This window comes from Cyanistes caeruleus, chromosome 14 (genome assembly GCF_971803275.1).
Source record: "Cyanistes caeruleus chromosome 14, bCyaCae1.hap1.1, whole genome shotgun sequence".
NCBI classification, from domain to species: Eukaryota; Metazoa; Chordata; class Aves; order Passeriformes; family Paridae; genus Cyanistes; species Cyanistes caeruleus.
Window position 1 is genome coordinate 4,822,843 of NC_141714.1, and position 25,018 is coordinate 4,847,860.

At 58.6% G+C, this 25,018-nt stretch overlaps 1 protein-coding gene across 8 annotated transcripts in view; it reads right to left on the reverse strand.

The window, feature by feature from the left end:
* Nucleotides 1-2,497: 2,497 nt before the first annotated feature.
* NLGN3 (neuroligin 3) overlaps nucleotides 2,498-25,018 on the reverse strand; it is a 38,999-nt gene continuing 16,478 nt past the window's right edge. For 2 of the 8 annotated variants that reach the window (XM_086851144.1, XM_086851145.1), the window contains exons 2-8: nucleotides 23,035-23,780; nucleotides 21,883-21,942; nucleotides 15,005-15,064; nucleotides 12,269-12,418; nucleotides 10,394-10,579; nucleotides 5,651-6,440; nucleotides 2,498-5,250 (exon numbers count right to left, since the gene is read on the reverse strand). In XM_086851144.1, coding sequence (XP_086707270.1) covers nucleotides 4,413-5,250; nucleotides 5,651-6,440; nucleotides 10,394-10,579; nucleotides 12,269-12,418; nucleotides 15,005-15,064; nucleotides 21,883-21,942; nucleotides 23,035-23,512 — 2,562 coding nt within the window. In that variant the 5' untranslated portion in view covers nucleotides 23,513-23,780 and the 3' untranslated portion in view covers nucleotides 2,498-4,412. The remainder of the gene's footprint in view (nucleotides 5,251-5,650; nucleotides 6,441-10,393; nucleotides 10,580-12,268; nucleotides 12,419-15,004; nucleotides 15,065-21,882; nucleotides 21,943-23,034; nucleotides 23,781-25,018) is intronic. The other 6 variants (XM_086851146.1, XM_086851147.1, XM_086851148.1 and 3 more) reach the window with 3 other exon arrangements.

The window sequence follows — 25,018 nt, forward strand, 5'->3', positions numbered from 1 at the left end:
TGGGCAAGGGGCTAGTGCTGGCGGGATCAGGCTGGGTGGAGGTCACCGGGGGGATCAGGAGGAGGGCAGACTGGTGAGCACTGCGGTGGGCTGAGCTAAGCGGGACGAAGCACAGGGGGCGGTCGGTGCGGGGAGCGGGGTCCCTGGGAGCCAGTCTAGGGATCTTACTGGAGGGCCCTGGGAGCCAGGCGGGAGGTCACTGGGGATTACTGGGAGCCAGGACAGGGGTGAGTGGGGGGCGCTGGCAGCCAGGCGAGGGGTCGCCGGGGGGCTGGGGCCGTGCGGCGGGGGGTGGTCGCCGGCCGTGGCACCAGGTGGCGCTGCGGGGCCGGGCCGGGGGCGGCGGGGCCGCACCTGCCCGCGGCAGCACCCGGCGGGGCTCAGCGTGGGAACCTATCCGAAGAATAGTAAAAACGGAGAAAAAGGCCAAAAGGAAAGAGGAGGAGGAAGCCGGGGCGTTGCTGTGCCCGCCCGCGGCCCTGGCAGGGAGTTAGCTGGGAGGAGCAGAGGTGGGCGGCAGTGCGGGCAGCCCCCTCGCCTCTTGGCTTAGGTTAAACTGCAAAAGCCATGGGTCAAGGACAGGCTGTGCTAAATAGACGTGGCCGGAGCTGCCTCCAGTACTCAGAAAACTGCCCCGCCCGCGACCACGTGGGCCAGAAACGGGCTCTTTGTTAATGGCGCTAATTGTGAAGTTAATTGGTGTCTGAAGTTGCAGCTAAGAGGTCAAAGACGTGGGCACGTCTAACGCAGACAAGCTGATGAGATGGGCAGGACTGAGCCAGTATGCGGATGGTGGGACTGGGGTGACGCAGCTGCTGGCACCCTGCTAGGGCCGGAGAACTTGCAGCCCAGCAATCTGTATCGGTACGATGGATGAAATCAAACTTGAACCGTCACTGAAACATCTCCACTGCCAGGAGGACTGCGGAGGAGGCTTCCAGAGCCCCCTTTCCCCGGCCACCCTGCTCCAGGCAGGGCTGGCCCTGTGAATGGCTCAGCCTCGTCACTGGATTGCCGCTGCAGTGCAGGGGCTGCTGAGCTTCCAGGCTTGGACTGGCAGCAGCACAGGCACCCCTGGATCCAGGCTGCTGTTCTCGGACAGACAAAACCCTCTGGTCTGAGTCAACTGCCAGGAAGGTCACTGGCAGTGGGTGAGCACAGAAATCCTTTGTGCTGCTGCAGCAGCAGGGCAGAGGGGGTTGCAGAGTAAGACTTAACAGATTGTCCTGCCTGCCTGTGAGTCTACTGTCCTGTGTCCTGGGTGCATCAGAGGTGTGGGGAACAGGACCAGGGCACTATCCCAGTGATGCTTCTGTGAAGAGCAGCATCCCTGTCCTCCTGCTGGCTGTGAATCCTCAAGCAGCCAGAGGCCAGCCACAGGTCACTCACTCCCTCCCATGCCAGGGACACCTTTGCAGTTGAGTTCCCTTACGGTTCTCCTTGCCAACAGCCCTAAACATGTCCCCTGAAGCAGAGGATGTCCCACAGTTGTCACGCAGATGTTAACTGTTCATGCCCTCTGGGATACAGTGTCCCTAGAGCTTTGCCAGGTCTCAAAAGAAAAGCTGTTGATAGTCAAGGACACCCTGGACAGATGGCAGCCTCGGGAGTTTTGCAAAGGCAAAAAAAAATATCAGTGGGTTGTCTGTCACCAGCTTGCCTTGGGGTCCTAGCTGGGCTGGCCATGCTGGCAGATGTGGCAGCATGCAGCTGGGGCTGTGCAAGGATGAGGAGAGGGGACAGAAGGGCAGGGCAAGCCCCTAATCTGGGGCAGAAAGGCATCAGCCCTTCAAGAAGGCACTAGGCACCCTGTGGGATGCCACAATGGGCAGCACCAGGGCTTTTAGGGGGGGTCCAGCACTGGAGCACGGTGCTGAAGAGGGTGATGTGCCTGTGGCACTGGAGCTGCAAAGGTCCCCCAGGGGGAAAAGGTAGAGCCCCACACTCAGCTTCCTGCACAGCCTGTCCCCCTGCCTGCCACGGCTCCCCTGGCTCAGGGCCTTGGCCCTGGCTCCGGTGTCTGCACGCTGCCTGGAGGCAATTCAGCCCCCCCACTCCGTTCCTGGTTTCTATGGCAACTCCAGTTGAAATTACATTAAAAAGAAATGAAACCAGCAGCTTTTCTGTTTGGCAAGTAGGGGGAGGGGAGCTCAGCTGGGAAAGGCTGGGGAAGGGGTTTGAAGTTTGGAGGGAGGGGGGATATGGGACAGATGTACTCCCACATAGGGTCCCATAGTGCTGGGGGCAGCAGGGCTGGGGGGATGTGGGGACACCCTCCACTGTGGGGACAACACCACTTGGTGTTGGCAGTCCTGGATGGTATGGTGCCAGCTTACACGGGGGGTCCAGCACCCTGACATGGTGGGGTGATACCAGGGTCCTCCTGCTGCCTCTGTGGGGTGGGTGCCAGGGACATGAGGACCAGCACAGGGCACTCCACCCAGCCCGGGAGTCCCCGGGCCCTGCATGCTCCAAGAAGAGGCGAGACACACCGCTATTAAAAATATCACTTCTGTTTTATTTGGAATTTGTTACTCTGCGCGGGTGACAGGGTATAAATACATTCTCCAACGAGCATCCTCACCCTCAGCCCTGCGCGGGGTGGGGGCCAGGGCAGGGTGCAGGGCCGTTGTTGTGCTGGCCCCGGGCAGTAGGGCCAGCAGGGCCATCGATGCGCTGGCCCCAGGCAGTAGGGCCAGCCGGCACCGGTGCGTCACGGCCGCCAGCACGGGCAGCGTCTGCCAGCCGGACCGTCTTGCACAGGGACAAGATAAGGTGTCCCCACAAGGACCTGTCCCTTTCTCCTGCCTCCTCAGGCCCCAGGTACTAGTGCTCACCTTGGGGGGCTGAAACAGGGGTGCCCCACGTGGGATCCCCTGCAGCTCCTTCTCCATGCCCGACCACACCAAAGCCACTTGCCTAGAGCCACGTGTGGCTCGGTGGCCACAACAGCCCAGCAGATGCCCCAGCCCCCGCAGAGCTGCTCCCAGCCCTACAAAGGCTGCATCACCCCAGAGTCCCTACCCAGGCGTCTGTTCCAGCTGCACGTCCTGTATGCCAGAGCTGGGACCACCCCGTGATGGGGTAAAGGCCCCAGTGGAAGTAACCTAGGAGGCAGAGTTGATGTTGATGAGCAGCTCACCCTGCTCCTGTCACCCCACTCCTGCCACAGGCTGCAAACCACTGGCTCTGCTTTCAGGAAACAGCATGGGCAGGGAGGGCACAGCACGGCCCTGGGGCAGTGGTGAAGGGATGTGGGATGCTCCTGGGGGAGCAGGACAGGGTGGGGAGCATGAGGAGCTGTCCTGGGATCGTGGGAGTGAATAGACAGTGCTCGGAGCAGGTGATGCCCACACAGGGCGGTGGGTGGCACTGGCCAGTGCTGGCCGTGAGGGACCGGGGCGGGGGTGCTCGCAGGCAGGCCGTTGGACAGGCTTTTTTTGGCTGAGATACGTGGGCACGGGTGACAGAGGAGGGAGAATATCAAAAAATACAAAAGAGCGCAGCCCCACAGTGCAGGAGGCACTGCCCTGCCTGGTGCCCACCCACGGCAGGCGGGCGCCATGGGAGGCCGGCACCGTGCGCACACGCTGGCTTCTAACTGGCTTTTTATTTTATATCAAGAACACTTGGTTTTAAAATCTTTACAAAGGACAAAACGCGGCGACTCCGTTAGTGTGTAAAGAACTAAAGATCTGCTTAAAAAACGTCTCTGCAAAGAGAAATGACTGACACAAAAGAGATTCTCTGCAGCGCAAAGAGGGGCAGAGGTGCCAAGTCTCCAGCCCAGGGCCCCACTCCCAGGGTCCCTGAGCCCCGGCACCAGCCCCAGCGCCTGCATCCAGCACAAGGCCAGGTCCCTGGACCCTGCCCATTCCCTCTGCCTATAGCACCATGGCCTGGGGCCACTTCTCAGCACAGTGAAGGAGCCTTTTCCAGGGCTGCCAAGATGCCTGGAGATGTCTGGGCACTGGCTGAGAGGGATGCCCGGTCCTGCTCTTCGTCAGTCCCAGGGTGCTCGGTGGGTTCAGCACTGGGGATGTGATGGCCCCACTGGGAGGCACAGCCCATTGACATGGAGCACCACGGCCATTGACAGCGGGGCACCCCTGCCCACCTGCACGCGTGGGCTGTGCAGGGTTACACTGTGTCCCTCCTGCACCCCACTGGCGTCCCGGGGCAACCCACGGGGCCCTGAGGCCAGGAGAGTCAAAGCACTTCTCAAAAGTTAGATAGGAACAAAAGAAAGCGCTGGGGCCACTCTGGGACCCCACAGGTCTCTGGGCTGGGAGCTGCACCGTCCGTGGGCGCTGCCCCTCCGTCCGGGGGCTCAGTGGGCCCCGCCGGTCCCTCTGCCAGTGTCTGCTGCGTGTGTGTGCGTGCGTGCATGCGTGTGCGCCGGCGGCGGGCAGCTATACCCTGGTGGTGGAGTGTGAGTGCGGAAGCCCCGTGCTGTTGAAGCCGGCGGTGAAGGTGTTGTAGGGGTGCAGGGTCTGCAGCCCCACCAGCGAGTTGGGGATCATGGTGATGGTGTTGGGGGTCATAAGCGGGATGTCATCCGGAGAGCGGCGCAGGGTGAGGGTGTAGTCGGGCAGAGCGGCCAGGCGCAGGGTGTCGTGCGATGGCACAGCTTCACACTCGTGGTGCCCCTGGCTCACCTGCAAGGAGGGCATCTCCTCATCAGGCGCGTGGGCGATGTCGTTGGAGGCACCGCGCTGGGGGCTGGGCTGCCGGTGCGTGTCCTGCCGGCGCTTGTCCTTGCGGTAGTAGAGGGCAGCGAAGGCCAGCACGTTGAGGAAGAGGAGGGAGGCGCCCACGGCGATGGTGACGCTCAGTTCAGTGGAGTAGTCGCGGGGGCTCTCGAGCAGCGTGCCCGCCTCTTGCTCTGGGCTCCACTTCTCCTTCCCGTTCTCGCTGTTGTAGGCGGGCGAGATGGCGGGGCGCTTGGTGGTCCAGATCTTGCTGTTGGGCCGGCGGGTGATGTGGGAGTTCTGTGTGGTGTCGGGTGGTGGCACTTTGGTGGTGGTGGAGGTGTAGTGGAACATGTCGTGCAGGTTGTACAGGTGGGGAACCAGGTGCTTCCAGAAAGCCACCTTGGTGGCCCGGTAGTGGTCGCGTACCCGTGGCTTCAGCCCAATGTGCAGGTACAGCTGGTCACGGGGGTTGTACTTGGACCAGGCCACCTCCTCAAACCGGTTGGCCTTGGTGTGGATGAACTTGGTGTCCTGGGGGACAGGCTTGTTTGGATCCCTGTGAAACACAGGCAGAACAGAACTAGCACTGGGAAAAGCCAAAGAAGCAAAGAGGGAGAGCTGGATGCAGAGACAGAAACTGGGGGGACCTTTGCCAGTGGTGGCAAAAGGTTTTGAATGACTGGGCAGCACCCAACCCTAGGTCAAGTCTCACCCACGATGACCAGGGCCAACAAGCATCCCCACCCCTGCTGCTTGGCCGGGTCCTGTCCCAGGAGCTGGCCATGATCTAAGCTTCTTGCTTTGTGGCCAATGCCACGGCCCCAGTGAAGGTGCAGCACACGGGGACCTCTGGGCACAGGGAGCTCAGTGTCCCACACCAGGCATGATAACCCCCCCCACCACAGCACAGCCCCAGGGGTACAGCTGCAGTGAGTGCAGCACCCATCCCCACTCACCCTGTCTTGGCAAAGTTGGTCCAGTAGGTCATCACCACAGCGCTGAGCATGACATCATTCTTGGAGAAGTTGCAGGGAAAGAGGTCTGTGGGGCCAATCATGGGGATCCCAAACACGTAAGGCACCTCATCCCCGTGGGCTGCGTCGGACCATGCAGGCTTCATCAGGCTCTGGCAGTGGTGATAGAAGGCGTAGAAGTAGGTGGGGGACCCATAGCGGGCGTGCAGGTCGGCTGTCACCACCGACGGCTCTACCCACTGGTGGTCAGTGAAGAGAGCCACCAGAGTCTTGCGACGTGTCTCAGGGTTGTCCCGGTCAGCCCAGTCCGTGTACATGAACTTAATTGTCTCCCTCAAGGTGTCCTTGCCCTCGGGGTAGCCGTACAGGTTGTCTACAAAGTTGGAGACTGAGTAGTCAAAGTCACTGCCTGAGACGCCATCCTCTGGGTCCACCACACCCTCCACAAACTTCAGCCCTTCACCCTGGTTGACCCCCAGCATGATATCATAGTTGAGGAACTCGCCCTGCTCCATCAGGATTTCTGGGTCATCCGGGATCACATCCCCATCAATGACTGGCCCGAAGGCCACATGGTAGCGAGCCGGTTGGATGTCCTGCTCTACCAGCTCCTTGGCACTCTTCTGCCGCAGGCAGTCCACCATGTCCACGGTGTCCAGCACATTGCAGCCCACCTTGTCAGCCAGCATGCTGGTGTACTTCACAGGCTGGTAGTTCACTGCCCAGCTGGAGAGCGCGGAGCCGCTCTGGATGATGGCTCTCTGGAAGAGACCTGCAATACAGGCAAGGAGTGGAGGGAGCTCTCAGCAGGGTTCCAGTATCCCAGTGCTGCAGTGCAGGATGCAGCATGAAGAAGGCATTGATACTCTTGTACCCTTGCAAGAACCCAGCACTCAGCCCACACCTGGCCTTGCCCCTGAGCTGCGCTGCCTGCTGAGCCGAGCTCACACAGGGGGCTCAGCTCAGGGCTGCTCTGGGGATGGCAGGATGACAGCTGGCAATGCAAGTGGGTGTTCCTGGAAGCAACCAAGGGCTGCTGTGCTCCCTCAGGATCCCATTGCAGGGGATGACCCAGCATATCCTTCTGTCCTGGTGTGGGGAGAAGACAGACCATGGTTGCATCACAGCCTGGCCTTGCCAAGCAACCCGTGCTACCCCAGCCTCCCCACAGATGCGTTACCTGAGCCCCTGAGGGGCACATGCTGCCCCTTGCTCAGCACCATCCTCCAGCCCAGGTTGGCACCTGCTTCACTGAGGAGCCAGGCTGTGGGCCGGCAGCAGTGGGAGGGTTAATGCCTGCTTGGGGACACTTAACCCTGCTGTGTCCCACCCCACTGCTTTGTCAGAGTCCCCCTCGTCCCCCTCCCTGCTGCTTCCTGCCCAGCTGGGGCTGCTCAGTGCCAATCCGGCCCTGCAGGAGCACACTGCCAGATGCACAAAGAGGGCCTTTCTGCCACCAGGAACACAGAGGGAGTGGACTTTCGCCCTGGAAAACGAGGCCACAAAGGCCCTGGCCCAGGCAGAGAAATGCGTGGCTTCGCTCCAGTCCCATGTCAATGGTGCTTGTGCTCAGAATACAAAGGGTGGTGAGGAAGCAGAGCCTCTGGGCCGTGAAAGGCAGCGAGTCCAGGGTGCACCCAGGGGTCCCAGATCTCTGACCAGCCCTCTTTGCACCCCAAGTGCTGCCTGCACCCTGCCAGACCCCAGCACTTGTTCACCGTGAGGGACTGTTCCAGGTGATCCCTGAACGCTGCTGGCACAGCAGTGTGGTGGCCATGGGGCTGCCCCTGGCACCCTGAAATGCAGAGAACCCCTGTGCAACCAAGGCTGTGCCACTCTGCAGGGAAGAAGACTAGCACCTTCCTGCAACAGAAGTGTTCAGAGGCTCCTGGCTCCCAGCCACCATGTCCATAGCTCTTGTCTGCACGCACAGTCCTCACTCTGCCAAGTACCTGACGTACAGTCCCATGCACTGGGACAAAGAGAAGTCACAAGCTCTGTTTGTCACCTCCTGGTGCCCTAGAAAGCCATACCAGCCTACAGGCTAGAGACTGGCCACGGGTTTGCTTGCCCTGCACCATCATCCACGTGCCAAGGAGCCAGGATGGGATTTCCTGGCTCCCTGGAGACGCTGTCCCAGCAGCAGCTATTGCGCCCTGTCAGCAGCATCACTTCCCAGACAGACCCACCAGGCTGGGCTCTGGCCCTGCCAACCACTGCCTGGGGAGGTACAGGGCAGCTGATGTCACTAATAGCAGGTCATGTCCCTCCCTGATGGAGCCCCTTTGCCATGTCTCTGCATGAGCTAGGAGCACCCAGGACCCTGTGAGAGCCCTGACTCGTCATGTCCCCCTGCTCCATGCCAGCACCTGACTGAAGCCTGACAAGCACCCCAGGGAGGCATCAGCACCCTGCACACCACACTGGGCCTCTCCAGCCTGCTGAGGCCCAGGCAAGAAGGTGAAGTTCTGCCTTTCCTTCCCGTTCCCTTCCAAGGTGAGGTTCCCAACATGCCCTGCCTCCTTGCAGGCCTGGCTGCCACGGCACAGTGGAATCAAGTGGTGGGGCCAGGGCTCTGCCTGAGTGTGGTCAGAGCTGCAGACTGCCACCAGCTGCTGCCAGCTCCTGGTTTCCTCTTTGCTTTGCCCAGTAGCTGAGACTGGAAACACCTCTGGGGGTGTCTGAGCCAAGCCCTGCTCAAAGCAGGGTGCTGGGTGCCTTGTCCAACTGAGGTCTGGAGGGCTGGCAGCAAAGGGCAGAAGCCCCCATGGAGAAGGAGATGAGAAGATGAGAAGCACATAAAGTTTTCCTGGCAGAGACTGCTCCTACCTTGGTATGATTGGCTGGAGAGAAAAACAGCACTTTGGTCACTGATGAGGAATCAGAATGACCCTGCAAGGCCTGAAGCTGGCAGGGAGCTGTGGATTTCCCCAGCAGCCAGACCCAGCATGTGCTGTACCAAGCCTCCAAGTGTCTGTCTCTTGCAGCACCTGGCAGAGCAGGCACAAATCATTAATAGCTTGCGATCACTACTTTTATTTTGATGCAGTAAAAACAAACCCACCTGTTCTGCAGGCTGCAACTTAGCACCGTTCCCACGCCGTGTTCCAGAGCCAGCTACCCATCCCTGGGGATATGGGTGCTCTGGCATAGGGAATTTTTTGAGGTCATTTTACGGCCATTTGGCTTTATGAGACACTAGCTGCAGCACTGAGCACTCCCCTCCCGCCTCACAGCATTTCCAGCCAGCAGCAGCTCCCCTGCCCCAGCAGCGAGGATATTGGGCACCTGGCACCTCTGAGATGCAGGGGGTGCCTGCATCCAGGGCAGGGGCATCCCCCTGTGGCAGGGGGAACCACACCAGAGGCACTGGGGCTGGATAGGGCAGCAAAGGATTTGTCATGCAGGTGCAGGGCTTAGTGGCATTAAGTGTAGCATCACCTGCCAAGTGCATATACTGGCAGGACTATTTTTCATGGGTGAAAAGTCACAAAGCCCCTCCAATCCACCCTCAGCCTCTCTCCCCCTGCAAGAGGCTGGGGCTACCTGGGCAGCCAGGCACACACTCCTGCACTCCTGTGATGGAAAGGAGTACCCTTAGAAGCATTGGGAATGCATTACACATAGTGCTCCCTCCCCAGCCTTTCACACTCAATATGGGCAGAGAAAACACTTTTTCTTTCTGCAGGAGCTTTCAGCCTGTAAAAGACTCCCCATCATCAGCCATCAGCCCTGCTGAGGTTCTGGAGGTCTCCATTCCTGTGTGATTCCCAGGCTGTTGAGCAGGGCAGCAGCTCTTCACATCAGCTTCGAGTGCAATTTGCTGTGTGTCTCTGAAGGGCAGACTCATGCCTGTGTCTGCTGCTCAACACGTGCCCTTTTCTCCTCAGCACCACACCTGGGGACGCAGCACTGGAAAATGGCTGCACCCTCATATAAAGCTCATGAGCAGGTCCCTGGCAGGCTGCTCCCCTGTGGACCATATCCAGTTCAGGCTTTGCTCCTATAATTTCCTTTAGGAATTTTATCAAAAACACCTCTAGTCTCACAGTTAATTCTTTCCCCCTCCATTCTTGATGTAAATGTCTTTGCAGGTGGTTTACATGCATTTGCTCTTATTCCAACACAATCTTTTAGCATAAATAATTCCCTTCTTTATTTAGAGTAAACACTCTGCTGTATTTACAGATATTAATCATATTACTTCCACCTGTGTTTTGCTAGGCGCAGCACTTCCAGCTCTCCCAGTCTCACAATACAGGGCACTCCATCCCTCCCCAGGCTCAGGAGGGATGTCTGGGTGCTCTGTTTTCCCCTCTGTTCCAGTAGGAATACCTTTCCTAGCACTGAGATCCTTGTTCCCAGTGCCCTGCAGGATGCCCTGCACACCTGCACTTGGAGAACCTGAGCACCAGGGCAGGACACCTCAGGAGGGGTCCCCACCTCTCCCCATGCCACGCTGCTGGCCCTGGGCTGCAGCCTTGTGCACGAGGAGCACCCATCCATCCCTGGCTCCCACATGCTCTGCCAACCAGCCTCTCTCTGTCCATGATGAGAAGGTTTTGCTTCCCAGGGCTGCTCCAGGCTCTCACCAGTGACTGATTAGAAAGCAGCCCGGACTTTGTTAGGCTGGGCAGCAGGACTCGGGTGGGTTCCCCTCCCTGCTTAGCAGCAGCAGGGCGTTTGCTCGCAGTTGCAGCATCCTCAGGCACGGCTGACACCTACCTTCAGAGTGGTGGGAGAGGGTGAGCAGGCTGACACAGGAGGCACCGATGCCGGAGCCGAAGACAGTGATCCGCAAGGGATCTCCCCCAAAGAAGGCGATGTTCTCGCTCACCCAGCGCAGTGCCTGGATCTGGTCCAGCAGCCCGTAATTGCCCTTGGCAGCCTGGTCCCCCGTGCTCAGGAACCCTGAGGGCCAAGGGGAGCCCGGTTAGGGATGAGGAAACCGGGAGAGTCCTGATTTCCCACCCCCCTTCCCCAGACCTAGGGCAGCTTCTGTGGGACCCTATCCCACCGTGAGACCCCACTACAAAGAGAGTTTTGTGAGTTCTAAGCTGGAGCAGGGACACCACTGAGCTCCAGCCACCCTCTGCATAACACAGAGGGGTGAAAGGCTGAGAGAGCAGCTGCAAACCTCGGGGAGCCTCTTTGGCCAACAACAAGGAGTGACAGGGTAAAGAGCACAAAGCTCTGTCCTCCCCATACCACCACCTGTGCTAGAACAGCCCAAGACATCTCACACAAGCTCCAAGGAAAGCTCAGAAAGCACCAGTGGCTGCAGGCAGGGCGGGTGTGTGCACAGCCAATGCTTTCCATGGACTAGCGTGGACTGGGGGAGGCTCTATAAATGTAAGGAGGTGGGCTGGGCAGAGAGGAACTGACTGCAGCTTAAAACACAAAGCTCGAAGTGAGGAAGAAGGTGAGAAATGCTTTCAATAGCACAGGAAACACCCAAGATAAGTTATCACTCTTTCGTTTGTTTGACTTTAAGCAGGAAGCCAAAACCATGGGCCTGAATCAAAATCCAGGTAGGTAATCCCAGCACACAGGGAGCGGCCCCAGGGCTGTGCTGGCACTTGGAGGTGGTCTGGCTGGGTGTGGTGCACCACCTCACTGGAAAGGATGAATGCATCACTTAAGTCTTAATTGTCATATTGTGACTCATGTGCCTTAACTTTGCACCTATCCATTTAAAAGGCCGGGCTTTAAACATTAAAAGGTTTTGAACAGGTTAACTATCATCTTCCACAATAAACTGTGGGCTCTGGAGGCCACCAGAGGGATGTGCTACCCCAGGTAACAGGCAGGAGCCCAGCTGCCAAGGGAGAGCACCATGCTAAGCTGGATGGCTAGGAAGAGAGCCAGCAGCTTGGCTGGAAAGGAGCTCTCCCCAAACCTCTACACCCCTTGTTCTCATGCTGCTAAGGGAAGCAGCAGTGGTGTTCCACACAAGCCTCCCGTGTCTCAGCCCCTGGGGGTTTCTGCTGCTTCAGGGAGGGGACTGCACTGCCTTTTGACCCTGTGTCCTCATTTTGTATCTCTAAGTCACCAGTTCTTTTGGAAACAGGGCTGCCACCCTCCGCTGCATGGCACATACACTGCAACCCTAACCCTTCTGTGGTCCCCAGTGCAGACAGCCACGTCATGGTGAGTTGCTGAGGGGGTCTCAGCAGTTCAATTGGCTTGTAGGCTGCCTGTGCCCAGGGAGGGAGAGCTGCCAGGTCCCCAGAACAGCCAGGCAGGACCCGCTGGCACCTCAGCCCTCTGAGCCCTCTCAGGAGGAGATGCTGGGTAAACACATTTATTATTCATTTAACCACAAACCAATATTTGCTTTCAGTTGAGCCAGTTTGTGTAAATGAGCCGGGGGGGCTGGTGCCAGGACCCAGACTAGGCTGCGGCCGTGTGCTGGGGGCTCTGCCACATGGCACCCGCTCGGCTGCCAGGGCGGAAGGCAGGGGCAGTGCCCACGGCCATCCCGCCGGGCCCTACGCCCCCCTCCACCCCCTGTCCAGCTGCTCCAAGTCCGGTCAGACACAAGGGCTGTCCCACTGCCCGGCTGGGCTGACGGCACAGCCCACGGCAGCCAGCGCATACCGAGCACTCCAACGCGGTAGTTCAGGGTGATGACGATCACGTTCCCATAGCTGGCCAGGATGCTGCCGTCTATCATGTTCCCCGTGCCCTCCATGTACGAGCCACCATGGATATACACCATCACCGGCTTGGCCCCGCTGTCCCGGATGTCTGGAAGGAGAGGTGGTTAAACACAGCACCGCACCGATGGCCGCAGCACCCTGCCCGACAGGCAGACCAAGTACAAGGGCAATGCCAGCTGCCAGGACCAGGGAGGGGACTTAGTAGCCAAAGCCAGAGCTCTCCTGGGGGCCACAGCGTGGGCCCCCAAAGCCAAACACCACTGAACCAACCCTGCCAGCCCCTCTCCGGGAGGTGGCTATTGCTGCACTGTCCCCACACTGCTTAGGGGTCTGAGCATGTGAGGGAGGGACACTGGCTGGACCCCGCTGCTCTTCCCCAGAGCTGGGCTCTGGCATTGTGCGGGAGCCAGACCAGGTCTGCTGTGGGTGGGAGTTGCAGAGTCCAGCCCCAGGATGCAGCCCCGTGTCCTGTCTTTGGCTGGACCCAAGCACTCCGTGGGTCCTGGAAGCTGGCATTGCGGAGGGGGGCAGGGATGGGGGTGTGCAGGACCTAGAAGGTGGGGGGGGGGGGCACTGATGTGTGCTCCAATGTCTCACTCTCCCACTCCCATTCCCCTGGGAAGGCAGAGACCTGCCTGTCTGGATGTAGACCCACGGCACCCCAGTGCCCAGACATAGACATGGTGATGAGGCAGACAGTGTATGCACGTGTGCGTGTCAGGGAGGTGAGCACGGCATCTGGACGAGGACAGGGCATGAGGCATGGAGTGAGGATGGGGAATGGGACCCCGAGGGTCGGGGAGGAAGGACTGTGTGAGCCTAGTGCACAGGGAGCAGCCATGCTCCCTCTCTCAGCTTCTGTCCAGGGGACATCCTGCCCCTCCTGCCCCACTGGCTGGTGATCCCTCATGGAGCCATGGCCACCCACAAGGGAATAGTACCTGTGCTTGGGCTCCTGGTGCACCTTGCCCACGTCACACAGACGAGGCAGTTTCCCCCGCCATGGAGACATTGCCAGGTCCCACATGCCTGCGCTGCCCAGCACTGTCCTGAGCTGGCGATCCAGCACTGATGGACTTCCTTCTCCCTTGTGCTCACTCATGCCCAGCACCTTGCTCAGGTGGGCTGGCAGTGCCTGCTTGGCCTCAGCTGCCCCAGGCAGCTGCTGCTCCCTGCCTGCCTCCCTCAGCAGTGCAGCAGGACTGGCACTCTTGGGCCACAGCCACACCAACACCATGACCACCGGCTGGGCAGGTCATGCTCGCCCACACCCACCTAACCCCTGCCATGTCCACTCCTCCCTGTGGTTTGCCCACGGCACGGGGCTGCAGGCCAGGCTGATGGGTATCGGTGGCCCTTCTCACCTCCAGCTGTGGCCCACAGCATGGCTAAAGGTGGCCTCCCATACAGAAAACCTCCTTCCCTCCAGGAGAATGAGGCTATGCCAAACCCAAAACCTGTCCTGGCTTTTCCTAAATGCACAGACCAGGGGGAGCAAAATGTGCTTGCAGCTCCTCCAGGACAGACATTGCCTGTGTGGCAGAGCTACATCAGGACAACCACCTGCTTGAAACGTGAGGGGCAGGAACATCAATGCCATGGCTTCTCCATCCTGCACCCATTCCCTGATGTACAAAGGGCCCTCCTCGCAGCAGAATGGCAACAACGTACAGAGATGTACCAGGAAATAAACAGCTCCCAACCGCTGCAGTACATTTTGGAGTGTGTGGATTTAGCACAGTCGAGTCACTTAGGCTGAATGCCAGTTTACGCCCTGGTACAAGAGATCGTGGGGCACAGGTTAGCTGGAGTAAACAACAGGGTTTTAGTACTGCCAAGGAAAAAGTTTTTCATCTATTTCCCAGATCCTAAATGCCATCTGCCAGGCCTTGTTCAAGCTGCCTGGGCCTCCTGCACACCACGAGGCTTTACTGTCCTCAGCACATTAGGGCTGCACCCTGGCCAACCCTTCCTCCTACCTCCTCATTACATCTCTGCAGCCAAACACGCTGCCGACTCCATAACCTGCAGACAAACCACCCCGTTCTACTAAAAATAGCCTATTCTGCAGCTTGCTTAGTCCTGGCACACATCTAGAATCACATCTGCTTGAAAGGCCACTTGCTCCGTCTCGGCTGGTGCTTGCAAGCAAGACCTCACTTCCACCGGGTGAGGAAGGAGAGAAGAAACCAAGCGGACCCTGGGTCTCCTGTGCATGGCCAGATGCCCTCTGGGTGCCGAGTGTTCAGGCTGCCGGCACAGCCACGGCAGGGCCGGGCAAGGGCGGATGGGGAGGTTGCTGGCTCCCAGATGCATGTCACTGACTCTGGAGGGATGAGGCTGGAGGTGGGATGTGACTGGGCTCAGGGTGAAATGGGCCCAGGTGCCCGAGGGCTTTTCTCCTCCCAAGCTGCCATGCTTCCTCCCTGCCCTCGCTCCAACTGAGCAGGAGCAAACTTCTCCTAAAGCGGAAAAACCCCATGAGCTTTCCCCCCATGGGGAGGAGGGGAAGGTCCTGGGTGCCCTGCACAGCCGGCCAGCCTGCCCCCCACCCCGCGCAGCTGCCTGGCACGGCAGACAGACACACACAGGGCTCCCTGGGGGTGGCAGCGGATGGCGGGCAAACGGAGCTGCTTGGCGTGTCATGCAGTGGCAGCCTCGAGCACAGAAATACCTTCGTCTTCATCACCGTCATTATCCGCTAAGTCCTCGCCCTGTTTCTTAGCGCTGGCTCCTAGGGACCAAACACGAGGAGACAGAACAGAAAGGAAAACAAAAGGAAATAAAAAGAAAACAACAACAAAAAAAAAAAAAAAGAAAGAAAGAAAGAAAAGAACACAAAAAAAAAAAAAAAAAAGAGAATTCAAAAATAGCATGATAGCAGAGACAGTGGGGCCACGCCTGTGCCCCACAGCACTGCTGGCTACTCACACTGCACCTCTCCCAGAGTCAGGGCAGTGTTAGGGCACGGGCAGGACTGCCCCAGGAGTGTGGCAGGATGCTGCTTCACCCGGGCCCCTTCCCAGATCCTCCCTGGGGAGGGCTGGGGTGGCAGGGAAGACGCGAGTGGGGCTGTGGCAGCATCAGCACTGGCGGTGGATGAATCTCTCAAAGCACTTGCCGATCCTCCTGCATCCCAGCCTGGTCCCCGCCTGGTCATGCACCCTCAGCTCCAGGCAGGGCTCCCTCTCCTAGCACCCAGGTGTAAACAGGAGCCCTGCTCCCAGCTCTGCTGCCCCTGGGGACAACTGGCCTCTGCAGAGCTCACACCAAGGGCTGCCTTGCATGACAGCCAGGCAGGATCCTGCCCATCACCCTCACTTGCTGTGCTGGACACAAACCACTGGTACCACTGCATGAGACCACCACAGCACGCAGAGATCCCTCATGACAGATGCTCCCTGAGCTGCCTGGCTCCATCCTGCATCAACTCCCTCCTTACAAGACCAGTTCCATGTTTCACTGAGGATTTCAAAGGCACCAATCAGTTTTACCTGACCAAGGCAGAATCCTATAAATATTAGCTTCTGTAACATCCTGAATGCCTTACAGTTGTCCTGTGTCCCTTCACCAACCTGCAGTCCTGGGGCACTGGCCAGCACAGCAGCCCCAGCTGCAAACTGTGGGATGCTGCTGTGGAAGGCTTGCAGTGAGCCTGCAGCCAGCAGGAGCCAGGAGAGGTGGCCTGTGGGCTGGCAGGGAGCAGGGGTGCTGAAAAACCAGTGCCAAAACCCCACTCCTGCAAAGGACTGCATGCCAGTGTGGACAGAAAGGCAAGTGGTGCCATCCCTGTGCTCTGGAGCTCTGAATTTCAGGAAGAGGCTGGATGTTTTTATCCCCTTAGAGCTGCAGACCTGCAAGTCCTCTGCTCCCTAATGCTTACAACAAAAAGTTCCCCAGGTGATGGTGACCTCTGGGGGACAGCAGGGCTTTCCCCAGGTAGAACTCATCCACAGAGTGCCTGCACTGCCCAGTGACCTTCCCCTGAGACAAGGGGCTCTGACCCCTGCCAGATCTGGGCTGATCCCAGAGTCTTGCTGCCACCACCAAGGGCCCCATTACCACACCAAGGGCTTCCACAGCCCCCAGCAAAGCTCCCATAAGCAAGGAGCAAGCCTTGTTCCTGTGTACATGGAACTACAGGGCTAAATGCACAAAACTGGTCAGAAAGACAGAACTGGGGAGCTGTGCTCACTGTCAGTCTGGGAGTGACATTCTGCAGGTGACACAGGAGGTGGATAACAGAGATGGCAGCATGGAGTGGGACAGGATTTGAATTTTAAAGGAATTTCTGGTGGGGGAGGAAGAGATCTGGAATGGCTGTGAGGCAGCTCCATCAGGGCGAGAGGTTTGTAGAACGCCTTAAGCAGCCATGACCTGCTGGAGGAGCAGCAACCAGAAACCTCGAAAAATCCAGCAGGCATGAGAAGTTTGCAGAAGGCAGGGTCACATGAATCCTGGGAGCAGAGGCATGATGGGAGCTACAGCAGCATCCCAACACATGAAAGACTACTGTGAGGTGGTGAGGTGGAAAAGCAAGTCCCTCCCAGGCAGCCCTGGGGCTACAGGAGGCAGGATGAGAAGAAAACCTTTCTGGCAGAAAGGGCAGCTGAAGCACTCGAAGAGGCGGCCTGGGGAGGTGTTTAAGACCGGGTGGGACACAGCTCCAGAAAGAGGTGAGATGGAGTTGATCCTGCCACAGGCAGGGATAGATCAGCTGTCTCCTGTGCTGTTCTGATTTCCTCCAGCTCAGTTTACCTCCTGACCTACCCCCACTCCAGCCCCATCCCCTCGCCTCCTGCTTCACCACCCAGCCATCCTCTGAGCATATCACATCCTTCTCCTCTTTTCACCATCCCCATCCCTGCCAGCTCTTCCCCAGCACCTCAGCCCCAGCATCTCCCTGCTCCTGCTGCATCCTCCCCACACTGCCTCCCCAGCCCACCCCCAGCCACACACTCGGCTGGGCATGTGCAGCCACTCAGACTCTTTGCAGGAGGCTGCAAGCTTGACCTACTGTGTCTTCATTAGGAAGAGCTGCAAGTCCAGAAAGCACTTAAATGATGAAGTACTCATGCAATATTTGCTAACCAGTGCTATGCAGCAACCTCTTGGTACTTCCAAGGGATCGGGATTTTTCTCTAATGAAGAACACAGCCAGCGAGCCTTCACCCACACTGTGCTTCAGAGTTGAGAAGCTGACCACAGGCAGCTGGAGATCATTTTTCACTGCCAAAGGCCCTGGGACTGGCCAGACTGTAGCCCTGCAAGCTGGTCTCCTTCAGGGGACAAAAAGTCTCTGTGCAGACGGAGGAATCAGCTATGAGGACTTGTCAGGTTGTAAGAGGGCGGTGGACAACAAGTCTGTGACCTGAGCAACTGTCCTGTCTGAGCAGGGAGGGATCCAGCTGGAGACTGCTGCTGCAGAGCTTAGAGATAGCTGGGACAAGCCTCCAGCAACCTGAGCTGCAGGCACCGCAGAAGAGATGGCAGAAAGCAGCACTTGGGAAGCTAAGCAAAGCAGGAGTGCAGTGATGCAGGCCAGGGGGAAGGGCAACAGCAGTGGCATGTGTGTGTGGCAGATGCAAAGCACAAGCCTCACCCATCAGCAGGAAGGTGCCAGGGTGGTTATGGCCAGCACAGACGGTTGTGACCAAGTGGGCTTTTTGCCTCTTGCTGCAATGTTCACCTCCAGCACGACCCACCAATGCCCACAGCTCCTGAGAGCAATCACAGCTTCACCTCCCTCACCCAGTAACACTTTCCACTGGCTACTGCCATGTTCAGGGACACCCAGCCCACGAGATCTTCCTCTGCTCTAACAAAGGCCACCACGCAGAGCCCTGCAGCACCCACTCTCATGGGGATGGGTTTAAGCCTGTGGATTCACAGCTGGAAAAACTAAAAGTGCTTACGGCTCTTATTCTCGTTACCCATCAAAAACACCCCCCACTAACCCAGGAGGTGAATGTCTGTAGTGGCACTTCACTTTAAGCTGACTGCAAAGCAACATTGTTCAGGCCGATAGGAAGGATGCATATGCTCTTATCTGAAGGCTCGAGGAAGATTTAAGTCCAAGTTTAGTTTAAAAAAAAAAAAAATCACTTTGCCTGAAACAGGGGCATCCTTGCTGGGTTTATGCTATCTTAAGTAAACCATACCAACAGCACTGACACCAGTGCAAAAGCAGATAAAGCAGGATAAGGAGCCTCAGTCCTTGGAGCCTTCGTTCTCAGCATGGTGTGGATAAGAGAAGAGCAGGAGCCTGCAATGACACCTTTCCAGATCCACATGTCTGTTGAGGGCACCCATAGGCAGCTCCAGCACCCTCTCCTCAGTGCGAGCTCCCTGGGGCACCTGCTCCTGCAAAGCAGCCACGATGCTGCAGGGAGCAGGAACCTCTGCTGGCTCCCAAAGGTACACCTGCTGCTGGCCACAGCATCTCAGCTGCTTCTCTGGGAGTGCCAAGGAACAGGACCAAGAAGGGTGCAGCTGTTGAACCTGCTGCTGCATGACCCCACAGGCAGGGACAGCTCAGCTGGGACCTGTGTCAGAGGGTCCTTCCAGCCATCAGCCCTTGCTCCAGGACTGCAGCACACCTTGGTGCTGCCCTGCCCCTCCCTGTCCTGGAATGATGCAGAGGAGTAATCTCCATCCCTGAGTGGACTCTAAAAGCACTGCATCTTCTCACGCTCTGCTGCCTCTGGCAGCACAAACACCGACCCTCACCTTTGCAAATCGCTCCCCGGAGTGGAAGCGGAGCACCAGGGCGGTGGTCTGCCCACAGCCAGCTCTGCAAAGCAGCAGGCTTCGAGGGGGCTGGGAAGAAACTTCCAGCAAGGGAGCGCTGCAGAATTTGTGCAGCTGTAGGGAAGCCTCAGCCAGTACTTGGACAAGTCAGCTCTTGGAGAGAAGCTGAGAAGCCACAGCGCTCTTCCTGCAGAGCTGCCCGAGTGCTTCCTGAGCCCAGGAGCTGCTGGGAGCTCCAGCCACCCTCACACAGCAGAGGAAGACGCTGGACCTTTGTCTCTGCAATACTGCAGACTCTTCACAGTCCCAGCCAGAGAGATTTGGGCATTCGCTAATGAAAACCAGGAAGAGCTGCTAAGTGCAGGGCAACCACATTTTTCCCCTCCAAAAATGACATCCACCTCCTCATGCCCTGCAGCAAGGCTTGCCCAGGCTGGTGATGAAGGGAAGGAAAAAATCTTCTTGGCATCTACCACAGCCAAAAACAGGCTGGAAGTGTTGGCAGCACAAAGCATGGGGCAGAGCTGCATTTTGCACATAGGTACTGTGCTCTCAGGCTATGTGTGTACATGGTCTTTGGGTGGGCAGCACTATTTTTGCAGCAAAATCTGAGCCTCAGTGCTGTCAGCTCCCCTGGCACCATGCATGGCTAGCTGCTCTCAAAGCACTGCTGCCCTGTACTGCTACCAGAGAAGGAATCAATGTGTATGCAGGAGACTGGCATTTAGAAAATTTCCATATAGGAAATTACTGTGGGCAACTGGGCAGGGAAACAGGGATGTTTTTCTGTCCCAGAGATAAACAAGCATGACTGACAAATTCTCAGTCCTTTGTCTGCTCTGAAATACACTAGCTTAGGGCAGAAGTCATGAAAACTCCAGTAAGGTGGGAGCTGAGGCATTTTCACCCACCAAAATACTGTTCTGTGAGAGGAGAGCTTATCACTGCTAGTCTGTGGCCTTAGGAATAGGATAGTAATCATGATTATTCCAGAATGAGTCAATGTTCAAATGTTCAACCTGAGGAAGTCAGCCCTGCAGGTACATTACCCTCTCCCCAAGCATTACTAACCTAGGATACACAATGAGGAGTGTGGGAACTTCTGTGTTTCAGCACAAGTGACTCAATTAATTCAAGCCAACAGCTACCAGAGCCTGGCCAGAGCTGGAGGGAAGTGCCAGTGTCTGGGTGCTTTCATTCCTGGCACACCACACCTGGATATCCAAATGTCTGGCACCAGGGATCTGCTGGTCCATGAGGCAAAGGGAGGGTCCCTCACCAGCTCCCTGGGAGGTGACCAGAGGCAACCGCAGAGCAACCTGCCCGTGAGCCGAGCCAGAGGGGAGGGAAACCCAGGAGATGAGCGCACCCAAGGTGTTTTGTCATGTGTTTTATCATCCCCTTCTCTGGCAGTAACCTGGAGCCTGTTTCCCTGGCCCTGGCTGTAGGGCTGGGGGTGGCGGGGGTCTGCCAGCCCTGGCAGCCGGTGGGAGGGCCGGGAGAGGAAGCGCTTTGAAGTGGCTGGTGATCACTGGCACAGCCGGCTCCGGAGGCAGCGTGCAGAGACTCCCTAATGCGCCAGCCCTTTCAGGGGCAGCCTTGGCACTCAGAGAGATGGCGTGTGAATAGCCAGGACAGCAACAGGAAAAGCAAAGCAAAGAAACCAAACAACAGAACTGGGGGAAACGGCTGGAAGGAAAGCGCTCCCCAAACCTCCAAGCCCAGCTGCTCTGGCCCCGCCAAACCCAGGGGTGCAGGGAGACAGAGGCTGGGATGCAGGGATGCTGCTGCTGCTGCTGCAGGACGCCCAGGACAGCAGCCTGTGCCGGCCAGACACCCTGTACTGAGCCTTTCAGAAGAGCGTGGCTGCCTGATGTTCATCTTTGGGATGCACAGAGCAGCCAGCTCTCCCTGCCTGCAAGGTGGCTGTGTGGAGGGTGAGGCATTGTGTCTGACACGGGGCTGAGCCAGCTACCATGTGTACATCTCTACTCCCTTCTGCACGTCACTGGTTGGGAATACAGGATCATGTAGAGGCAGTGGGAGAAGGTCAGTGGAGGCAAGGCAAAGCAGAGATGTGTCTGAACTGGAGGTGCTCAGCTGCCCACAGGGCTGCTAGGGCTCAGGGAGGCTGCTGTGCCATGGGCTGGAGACCAAATCCTTACTGGCAGGACTGGCACTGGCACAGGGGTGTGAACAGTGGGGAGCAGCCTTGGCAGACACAAGGCTCAGAGCAGAATCTGCAGCATTTACACAGCCAGGAGAGGCTTTATGCTTTTAACCAAGGAGCTCTGGATGCAAAATGATCAGGGATGCACTGGGGGGAAAAGCTCAGCCCAGGATGGACTGCAGTCCCCCATCACACAGATCCTTCCCTGAGCAGGTCTGTATACCCCCAGTGGGGTAGCCCAACCTAAGGGATGGATGCATTTAAGTGCTACCTGCCATCAGAGGCTACCCCTCATGCCCAGGGACTGTGAGACTGTCAGTGCCAGTGGGATGAAGGTGGGAGTGCAGGCTCAGCCCAGGAGAAGCTGTTCTGAAAGGCCTGGAGCAACATGAACATCCTCATGATCTGACCCCAGACCTGTGCTCCCAAGCTGGCTGGAGCATCCGTGGGGCTCCTCCCTGGGAAGCAGGGGGTGGCAGGGTGGGCTGCTTGGAGGGTCCACAGTCCAAGTGTCAGCACAGAGAGGTGCTGGAGGAGTGCCACAGGCTGGGGGCCAGCCAGGCACCCTCTCACTCTCTCACTCTCTCTCTCTTTCCTCTCTGTGCCTCTCTGCCGGTCGGCTTGCTACATACCTCCTTTCCTACATATTTTCTTGTTGGGCTTTCGGGTGCATTCCTTGGAAATCCGTTTTACTGTAAAATGAATAAAAGACTACAAAATAACAGGAGGCTCCACTGATGGGAGTGGGCATGCAATCACAACCACGCTGCTACCCTCCCACCGCCCCCGGGACCGCGGGAGGTGGGGAGGGAGCATCGCCATGGGAGGAAAACTCTGGGCCAGCCGTGCTGGGCAGGAAGGAAGGCATGGTGCATTCTGTGGGCCCCAGAGACCAAGGAGTGGAGCCAGCCAGCCTGGGAGAAGCCACTGGCCCACCAGGCTGCTCTGCTGTGTGCCGCAGACCCGCTGCGGGTCCCTTTTGGCCCGCTGAAAATCCCTGGGGGCTCCCGTTGCGGTGAGGCTGGGGCGGGCGTGCGGGCAGGCGCTGCCTCCTCTGCCCTCTACTTACAGTTCAGATGGGATCCCCTACAAAGGAAAAGGTTAGACAAGGAGGCACCCAGCGCCGCTCAGCCTCACCCCAACAGGACCATGCCCCGTGCATGCCCAGCACCCCAGGCTCATCGCTCTGCCGCTGGCCCACCGGCGGACGGAGGAGCAGCCAAGCGATGTGTCTGCCGGTGCACCCCAACCTCCCATCCGTACCAGGGCCCAGAAAAGGGCTCTGTGGTCCCTTTCTTGCTGGAGCATCTTCCCAGGGAGAGGCAGAGAGTGTTCCTCCCAGCCGCAGCCCACGCCCACAACTAGCGCATGGACCTGGGGAGGGTGGGAAGCAGGGAGGAAGGACGAACTCGAACCAACTCAAGACAGAACCTGGCACTCGGCGCCTGTGGGGAGCACAAATCAGCTTGTCACTCTGTGGATCTGCGGTCAGAGAGTCGGATTCAGATTTAGCAATACAAGAGAGGAACCCGTGACGATGTCATGGAGGTGGAGGGGTGGGACCGGGAGGCGTGGAGGAGCAGGAGCACGCGAGACAGAGATGGCAGCTGAGGGCAAGAGGGCAAGCTGCGTGGCCAGAGAAAGCTTTCCACAAACAGACAGCATGCTGCAGGGTCCACAACCACATGCTTCAAACACAACACCCAGGTGAGACCAACCACTGCTGGGGAGGGCTGGAGTGACCCCCCCCTCGCTCTCCTGTGGTCACCCCAGTGGGGACTCACCATCCTCCGTGGGGATGTAGATGTTGAGGTACAGACAGTCCTCGTTGGGGTCCTGGATGTACGTGGCCACGATATCCAAATTGGAGGTAAACCAGATGGGCAGCATGATCTCGGGAACGGCGTTGTGGATGTTCTGGGGGCAGACTGGTGAGAAGTGGGTAGCGTTCCTGATGCCTGACCAGGATGGTGGTGGCTCGGGGGGCATGAATCTCTTCTCCCCGATGGGGGGAGCGGCATAAGGAACCCCCAGGTACTGGTCCACGGGCCCCAGGATCTCACTGGGCAACGGCACGCGCACCCCTCGTAACTTCCCATAGTGCGTGTTGACAGTGGGTGAGTAGACCTGGCCCTCCATCTGCACAACCAGCGAGGCAAAGCTCAGGACCCAGAGGGTGAGACGCAGGTCCCAGCTGGCCACCAGCTCAGGCACTTGGAGAACAGGGGGGAAGAGAGGGCTTCTCCAGAGTATCAGCCACATTGTCCGGGAGAAACAGCACCAACATCCAGGCCTGAAGCTCCTGGGGCGAGGTCTCAGAGCAACCCCATCACACCAGGCCTCCGATTTGCCCACCAGGAACAGACGGAGCAGAAGAGACGGGAGTCGGGAGTGCGCAGCCCAGCCACACCTTCTGCTGGCTGAGTCGGGAGCACGGATGCAGGGAGATGTGGCACCAGCTCCTCACAGCCTCCCCGCTGCCTGCTGCTGCCTGCCCGCCAGCGGCCCAGCCCGGAGCTGACTGCTGATACTGTGGAGAGATGGAGGGAATTAACAGCAGACTTGCTCTGGAAGAGTTGAAGACCTGCAGTGCAGAAGGAGCCAGGATCTCTGGCTGAGCCTCCCACCCATGGGTGCTCACTGGCTCTGCCTCCAGCCGGGCAGGTGGCTCCGGGAGCAGGCAAAAGCAGGCAGAACAAGCAGAGCATATGCACACACACACACACACACACACACACACACACACACACTGTCTGCCCATGCCTGCAGAGCCTGTCCCCAGTGCTCAGGGGCTGCCCAGAGTATGGGTGCCAAGAGGAGCAGACTGAGTGCACACAGAGTGCTATGCCCTCCCCATAAGGAGCCTGTTGGACACCACTGGTGCCAAGCACAGCCCCTGCACAAGACCCCACTGGCACTTCTGGCTGAGCCGGAGCTGTCTGTGTTCCCACACCACGCAGCCTGCGCTCCTTGCTGGCCTTCAGCGCAGCACTGCTCCCCTGTTCGGCTGCCAGCACCCCTCAGACACAGCAAACTCGACCCACATGTCCTAGCCAGGCACCCATCTCCCCCTCCACTGGCCAAAGCGGTGAGACCCCAGGCAGGACCCGGCTGCTGGGCGGGCAGGGGGGGAACAGCCACAGCGCTGTGGGCATCTCCCACCCGCTCCGTGCCCCGACAAGCCCGGGGAGGCAGAGCTCCGCTCCCACGTCCCCGCCCGGGCTGGCAGCATCAGGAGGAGCAGCTGTGGCAGCCCCCGTGGGGAAGGGAGGGCACTGCAGATGGGGACCCGCGGATGTGTCAGCGAGCAGAGCTCCTGTGCCAGGGAGCCCTCGCTGGAGGCTGTGTGGATTCTCGGCGCTCTGCCCTTCACCTCCCGCACCGCCTGTCGCATTCAGGGCTTATGTAAGTGCCCCTCGCCCGGGCTCCCCCCGCTGCTCCCGGGGGACCCGGGCACGGGGGGCGCGGGGGCTGCACCGCCCGGAGCTCCCCTCGCCCCGGGCCGCTCCGCTCCTCGGCGGCCGCACCTTCAGCCGGCTCCCCGCGGGAAGGCGGTGCGGCTCAGGGGATGCTCACTCGCCCTGTCTCAGCCGCATGTCCTCACCCTGGGAGAGACGGCAGCGGCGGTCAGGCGCCTCCGTTTTGCCCCAGGGCATCCTTACGTGCCCACCCGGTGGATCTCTCCCAGGCTCACAGGGAAGCAGAGTTGCCTTGAAATTATTGGAGCACAAAATAAGGCCTGTATGCAGATGGGAGTTTGCAGCTCTG